This window comes from Anomaloglossus baeobatrachus, chromosome 6, assembly GCF_048569485.1.
Source record: "Anomaloglossus baeobatrachus isolate aAnoBae1 chromosome 6, aAnoBae1.hap1, whole genome shotgun sequence".
Classification (NCBI taxonomy): domain Eukaryota; kingdom Metazoa; phylum Chordata; class Amphibia; order Anura; family Aromobatidae; genus Anomaloglossus; species Anomaloglossus baeobatrachus.
In genome coordinates this window covers 10,433,545-10,441,534 of record NC_134358.1, presented here as the reverse complement: position 1 = coordinate 10,441,534, position 7,990 = coordinate 10,433,545, and the positions used below count along the sequence as shown (strand labels likewise).

The 7,990-nt window shown below is 42.4% G+C and overlaps 1 protein-coding gene across 1 annotated transcript in view; it reads right to left on the bottom strand.

The window, feature by feature from the left end:
• Window positions 1-1,942: 1,942 nt before the first annotated feature.
• LOC142243778 (cytochrome P450 2C8-like) overlaps window positions 1,943-7,990 on the bottom strand; it is a 95,304-nt gene continuing 89,256 nt past the window's right edge. The window contains exons 8-9 of the mRNA XM_075315978.1: window positions 2,261-2,402; window positions 1,943-2,142 (exon numbers count right to left, since the gene is read on the bottom strand). Coding sequence (XP_075172093.1) covers window positions 1,943-2,142; window positions 2,261-2,402 — 342 coding nt within the window. The remainder of the gene's footprint in view (window positions 2,143-2,260; window positions 2,403-7,990) is intronic.

Sequence of the window (7,990 nt, the reverse complement as noted above, 5' to 3'; positions counted from 1 at the left end):
ACACTTCCCCCCATGCATTATACAGCACTACAATCCTAAACAAAAGCAGGATATGTTATAAAAAAAAACATTTTTTTAAAACCACGAACAGTGATGGAAGAAAGACGTACATTGCCGACTTTTGGGGAAAGTGCTCAGGGTTACCGATCCCGGGCCGAACAGGCAAAGGCTCGTACCGAATGTGAAATTGGCGAACCTTTATTCAACAGGTTTGCTCATCTCTAGTGTTGAGTGGCATCGGACGTCTGGCGGATCTACCTCCTGGAGGAACAGTTTTTCCCTTTTACTGAAGATCTTCAAATAACAAGGATTCTGATCACAAATAATCACACAAAGTTTATTGGAAAAAATATTTCATTATTATTCTGACTACAATGTTATTATTTGCATTGATTAATTTATTTATGTAGTAGCCATAAACCGCAGCCCTGTATATAGAGTGGAATTACCCAAATTACCCCTGACATCAAGAGATCAAAATATAATCTCAAAATGTCATACAATAGATCATTCCATCCTCCCCGATTCCAGAAGCTGAACCACGGCAATAACTGGTAATGTCACACGCTGCTATCACTGATCGTCAGCAGCCTTGATGCCGTAAGAATCACCGCGATCGGCGCAGGACTCAGACATCACTGCTGATGCTCGGATCTCCCTGCATCACTAATGTAAAGTTTCACCAAATCTCAGCCAGTACTTTACAAAACACCAATTAACGAATGACCTGATATATTATGGTGTATGGAGGGCTGGCAAGCCAAAGAAGAGAAGAACATTGAGGAAAAATCACTGCTATACACATGCGCAATACATAATCTTCTATTCACAAAGTATTACATATAACCATAAATGATATTGACAAGTCCATAGTAGACAGATCCTAAAGGGTAATATCTCAGTGGTAGGTTCTCATGGATGGCATCTCATTGGTCAGTATCTATTGGGTGGCATCTAAGGAAACCGTTCCTTCAGGGTGGAATCTCAGTAACAGGTTCCCATGGGTGCTATCTTAGTAGGTAGGTCCTAGTGGTTGTGGTCTAAATAAGTTGTTCCTTGTGAGTGATATTTTGGTAAACAGGTTCTAATGAATAATGTCTCAGTATGTGGGTCGTATATATGTGAGCAGGTCCTCAGAGTGGTACCTTATATGGTAGATCCTAATGGTTGGGCAGGTTTTAATGCATAGTTTCTCAGTAGCAGATCTTCCTGGGTGGGATCTTAGTTGATAGATCCTAATAGTTGGTATTACAATGAGCAAATCCTTGAGGGTGGTATCTAAGGGAACAGGTTCTCTTGGGTGAGGTACCTTTGTAGCAGATCCTCATGGGTGGTATCTTTGTGGGCTGGTTTTAACGGATAGTTTCTCAGTAGCAGATCCTCTTGGGTGGTATCTTAGTAGACAGATCCTAATGGTTGGCATTACAATGAGCAAATCCTTGAGGGTGGTATCTAAGGGATCAGGTTCTCTTGGGTGAGGTATCTTTGTAGCAGATCCTCATGGGTGGTATCTTAGTGGGCAGGTTTTAATGGATGGTATCTCAGTAGCAGATCCTCCTGGGTGGTATCTTAGTTGATACGGTAGATCCTAATGGTTGGTATTTCAGTGGGCAAGTCCTCGAGGTTGGTATCTTAGTGAGCCGATATTTGTGATTGACATCTCAGTAGGCAGATCCTGGAGTGTGGAATTTCAGTGGCTTAACTGTCATGTGTGGTCACTCAATGAAAAGTATTCTACCAATCAGTGGACAGAACATAGTGGACAGGAATTTAATAATCATGACCTCAGTGAGCAGAGAACCTTTGGATAAGCTGCTCATGACGAAGATGAATGTTATACATGGGAGTGATGGGCACGAGTAAGGGAATTTTATAGGTGATCATGCAGCAGTTTATTTTTTAGCCATATGCAGATGCACATCCCTCTTGTCCACATCTCTTTTTAGGTGGTGGAGGACACGGCCCGAGGTTCAGCACAGACCTGGGAGAATAATATAGCTTTGTGCTTGTTCTGCTTCAGCATTCTACAATCCTGACGTCCTGTTCCTGGGGGGAGGGTGAAGGTGAACTTCTGAAGCAGAGCGGAGAAGAGGAGGAAAATTTCCATGCGGGCCAGGCCCTCCCCGGCACAGATCCGCTTCCCTGACAGAGAGATTACACGCAGCTGATTATTCTGTGGTGTAACATATTAATACATCCAGGAACATTACCCGCCCTCATCCTCATATCAATGAACTCAAATTTATAGGAAACGCCTCACCTGCAGAAAAAGCCATGAAGGCCGGTTTTAGCTGAAACTGTCCCTTCTCATCCAGGAAATGCCCAGGGTTGAAATCTTCTGGGGTCTCCCACTGGGTGGGGTCAGACAGCACTGATGATAAGAATGGGATTACTGTTGTCCCCTAAAGATAGAAGCATTATATAATGAAAAGAAGTATTGAATTGAGTATGGGATTGATAGTAAAGTGTCAGTCTTTGCTGATGACACCAAACTATGTAGGATATTAAAAACTGATCTTGATAGTATAATATTACAAAAAGATCTAGATAAGATGTCAGAATGGGCAGATACTTGGCAAATGAGATTTAATGTTGATAAATGTAAAGTAATGCACCTAGGACGGAGTAATCCTATAGCTGCGTATACATTAAATGGAAGTAAACTCGGGACTACAGAACAGGAGAAGGACTTGGGTATTCTCATTACAAATAAGCTGAGCAGCAGCACTCAATGTCAGGCAGCAGCTGCTAAAGCAAACAAGATTCTAGGGTGTATAAAAAGAGAGATTAGATCCCGTGATCCCAACGTATTGTTACCCCTCTATAAATCACTTGTAAGGCCACATCTGGAATATGGGATCCCGTTTTGGACTCCACATTTTAAAAAGGACATTCAGAAGTTAGAGTCAGTTCAAAGGCGGGCAACTAGACTATTACAAGGAATGGAAGGCCTCCCGTATGATGACAGGTTGAAAAAGTTAGATATGTTTAGCTTAGAAAAAAGACGTCTCTGAGGAGATCTCATTTATATGTATAAATACATGTGTGGTCAATATAAAGGACTGGCACATGACTTATTTCTTCCGAAAACAATACTAAGGACCAGGGGGCACTCACTGCGAGTGGAAGAAAAGCGATTCCGACAGCTAAATAGGAAAGGGTTCTTTACAGTTAGAGCACTCAGACTGTGGAATACCCTACCACAAGAGGTAGTAATGGCAGATACTATAACAGCTTTTAAAAAAGGGCTGGATGATTTCCTCAGTACACACAGCATTGTTGGTTATAAATGACTTAGTGACCAAATGTAGAACTGGTGGAGGAAGGTTGAACTAGATGGACCTAGGTCTTTTTTCAACCTTAGTAACTATGTAACTATGTAACTATGTATAATGGGGGTTGTCTATCTACTGTATGTAATGGGGGCGTCTATCTCTGAATGTGTATAATGGGGGTGTCTATCTACCAATGAGACTATTGTGGGCTTCTATCTACCAATGAGACTATTGGGGGCTTCTATCTACCAATGAGTCTAGAGGCCAGACCGCATATCAAATATACAAGTTGGGGGTTACTTGGTGAATAGTGATCACAAAATAATAAGTTTTCATATATTCTTTAGTAAGATGTCTAGTAGAGGGGCTACAAGGACACTAAACTTCAGGAAAGCAAATTTTAAACGGTTGAGAGATGATCTTAGTGCAATAAACTGGGATGATGTACTAAGTAATAAAAGTACACAAAGCAAATGGGAGACTTTTATGAGCATCCTGAATAGGGCTTGTGCAGAAAATATACCCTATGGGAACAAACCTGCTAGAAATAGGAGGAAACCCCTATGGCTAAATAGAGCTGTAAGGGAAGCAATAAAAGAAAAACAGAAAGCCTTAAAAGAATTAAAGAGGGTAGGTAGTGATGAGACATTATATTATTATAGAAAATTAAATAAAATATGTAAAAAGCAAATTAAGTTAGCTAAGTTTGAGACAGAGAGACTCATTGCGAGAGAAAGTAAAAATAATCCTAAAATATTCTTTAACTACATAAACAGTAAAAAACTGAAAAGCGATAGTGTTGGCCCCCTTAAAAATAGTCTTGGTGAAATGGTGGAAGGGGATGAGGGTAAAGCCAACCTGCTGAATGACTTTTTTTCTACGGTTTTTATACAAGAAAATGCCATGGCAGATGACATGACCAGTGATGCCATAAATTCACCCTTGAATATTACCTGCTTAACCCAGCAGGAAGTACGCTGCCGCCTCGAAATCACTAAGGGTGACAAATCTCCGGGCCCGGATGGCTACACCCCAGAGTACTACAGGAATTGAGTTCTGTGATAGATAGACCATTATTTTTAATCTTCTCAGATTCCTTAATAACAGGGTCGGTACCGCAGGAGAGGCGCATAGCAAATGTGGTGCCAATATTCAAAAAGGGGACAAAAACTGAGCCGGGAAATTATAGGCCGGTAAGTTTAACCTCTACGGTTGGTAAAATCCTTGAGGGTTTCTTGAGAGATGCTATACTGGAGTATCTCAAGAAAAATAACCTTATGACAGAGTATCAACATGGGTTTATGAGGGATCGAGCCTGTCAAACTGATCAGCTTCTATGAAGAGGTAAGTTCAAGCCTGGACCAGGGAAATGCAGTGGATGTTGTGTATATGGACTTTTCAAAAGCTTTTGATACGGTGCCACACAAAAGGTTGCTACATAAAATGAGAATAATGGGGATAGGGGAAAATATGTGTAACTGGGTTAAAAACTGGCTCAGTGATAGGAAACAAAGGGTGGTTATTAATGGTACGTACTCGGACTGGGTCTCAGTTCATAGTGGGGTACCACAGGGGTCAGTATTGGGCCCGCTTCTTTTCAACATATTTATAAATGACCTTGTTGGGGGCATGCGGAGTAGAATTTCAATATTTGCAGATGATACTAAACTCTGCAGGGTAATCAATACAGAGGAGGATAATTTTATATTACAGGGAGATTTATGTAAATTGGAGGATTGGGCTGAGAAGTGGCAATTGAAGTTTAATGTAGATAAATGTAAGGTCATGCACTTGGGTAGAGGAAATAACATTTATGATTATGTACTTAATTGTAGAACACTGGGTAAAACAGACACAGAAAAAGACTTGGGTGTATGGGGGATGGTAAACTTCACTTTAGTGGCCAGTGTCAGGCAGCTGCTGCCAGGGCTAATAAAATAATGGGATGTATTAAAAGAGGTATAAGTGTTCATGAAAAAAATATAGTTCTACCTCTGTACAAGTCACTAGTGCGACCGCACTTATATACTGTGTACAATTCTGGTCACCGATATATAAGAAGGACATAGCTGAACTGGAGAGGGTGCAGAGAAGACCACCAAGATTATTAGAGGAATGGGGGGGCTGCAATACCAAGACAGGAAAAACGAAGGCTTAGGGGGATCTAATCACAATGTATAAATATATGAGGGGACAGTACAGAGACCTTTCCAAAGATCTCTTTACACCTAGGCCTGCGACTGGAACACGGGGGCATCCGCTACGTCTTGAGGAAAGAAGGTTTAATCATAATCACAGACGAGGATTCTTTACTGTACGAGCAGTGAGACTATGGAACTCTCTGCCGCATGATGTTGTAATGAGTGATTCACTACTAACATTAAGCAGAGCCTGGATGCCTTTCCTGAAAAATGTAATATTACCAGTTATGTATATTGGATTTTATGACAGGGTATTGATCCAGGGAACTAGTCTGATTGCCGGATGTGGACGAAGGAAGGAAATTTTTTCCCCATTGGAACTTGTTTGCCACATTGGGGTTTTTTTTGCCTTCCTCTGGATCAACATGTTAGGCTACGGGTTGAACTAGATGGACTAAAGGCTACTTTACACACTGCGATATCGGTCCCGATATCGCTAGTGTGCGTACCCGCCCCCATCTGTTGCGCGACATGGGCATATCGCTGCCCGTGCCGCACAACATCGCCCAGAGCCGTCACACATACTTACCTGTCCGGCGACGTCGCTGTGACCGGCGAACCGCCTCCTTTCTAAGGGGGCGGTCCGTGCGGCGTCACAGCGACGTCACTGAACCGCCGCCCAATCGCAGCGGAGGGGCGGAGATGAGCGGGACGTAACATCCCGCCCACCTCCTTCCTTCCGCATAGCGGCCGGGAGGCAGGTAGGGAGACGTTCCTCGCTCCTGCGGCGTCACACGCAGCGATGTGTGATGCCGCAGGAACGAGGAACAACCTCGTTACTGCTGAAGTAACGATTTTTGGGAATTAGGACCCGTGTAGCCGATTAGCGATAAATCACGCTTTTGCGACGATTTTACATCGCTGAACGCTGTTACACAAAGCTATATCGCTAACGATTGCGGAAGTGCGTCACCAAAACCGTGACCCCAACGACAAAATTCAGGCGATATCGCAGTGTGTAAAGCCCGCTTTAGAGTCTCCCTTCAACCTTAAAAACTATGATACTATGATACTATGAGGGTGTCTATCAATCAATCAATCAGTCTATTGGGGGTGTCTATCTACTACTGAGTCTATTGGGGTTGTCTATCTACCAATGAGTCTACTGGGGGTGTCCATTTCTCCATCAGTCTCGGATTGTCTAGCTCCAAATGTGTCCTACAGGGTTTTTCTAGAAACGTTTATAAGAGTTGAGATTTTGTCCGATCATGGCTTGGTGAAGAAATAAAAGTTAGTAAAATAATATGGAGATCGCCTGTGCTCTTTGTGTTTGATTAATAAATTGGCCGTTTGTGTCCAGCCTTTTGGTGCCAGGTTCTCAAGCCCAGGACACCTGGACATGGGGATGTTTCCTTCTTACTGATCCCATTTTCTGGTGTCCAGCGCTCAGCTCTCCTCTCCTTTATTAAACTTTGGAGTGAAAAATTCTCTCATTGACTCTTGTATTAAAAATAATGTCACCAGAAAATGACTAGGGATGATCGAATACCTCAAATATTCTGTTTCGCGAATATCCGACGAATAAGTCGCCGCTATGCGAATATTCGATGCGCAATGTAAGTCTATGGTAAGCCCGAATAGTTCCGAATAGTTGTCATTCGGGTTTACCATAGACTTACATTGCGCATCGAATATTCACGAATCGTCAAATAGCGGCGACCTATTCGGCAAATATTCGCGAAGCCGAATATTTGAGGTATTCGATCATCACTAAAAATGACCTGTTGTTTAAATAAGTTTTAAAGTTTTTATGTAAAATGATTTTTCCTTTTTTCTTTAGAAATTTCCAGCTCGGGAACAGACTTGAGACTGAACTTGACCCCGAATGCCAAACCCCATATAAGTCTATGGGACCTGAACTTGTGTGCTTAAATGGTTAGGAAGGGCTAGAAGGCTGTAAAAGAAAGAAAATAAGAAATAAAGCAGGTCAGTTATACTTACTGGCCCTCCCCACAGCTGTAACACTGCTTCTGGGTCCACTCATTATATCTCATACATATTCACTGCTTCCCCCACCCACCATAAGTCCCAGCAACTGTGATTGATTGCAGTCAGACCATGCCCCAACCTTGTGTGACAGCATCTGTGATTGGTTGGAATCACAAATGCTGTCTGTATCCCTATAGTGTAAAAATAAATAAATAAATAAATGAAAATAATGGCATAGAGTCCCCTCATAATATGATACGCAGCAGATAGCTACAGCCTGCAGCTCCCAGCTGTGCGTGTTATCTTGGCTGTGTGTCAAAATACGAGGAACCTCATGTGGCTTTTTGAAAATTATTTTAATTTTGATACCCACCCAAGATAAAGCCTACAGTTGGGGGCTGGTATTCTCAGGCTGGGGTGGCCCATGGTTATTGGGTCACTCAGGACTAAAAATAGCAGCCCGCAGCAGCCCCAGAATTGTCGTATCCATTAGATGAGACAGTTCCAGCTCTTTAGCCAGCTCATATGGTGGCAATCAGAGTAATATAAATGGTTATTGACAGCTCACAGCTGCCACTAAGCCTT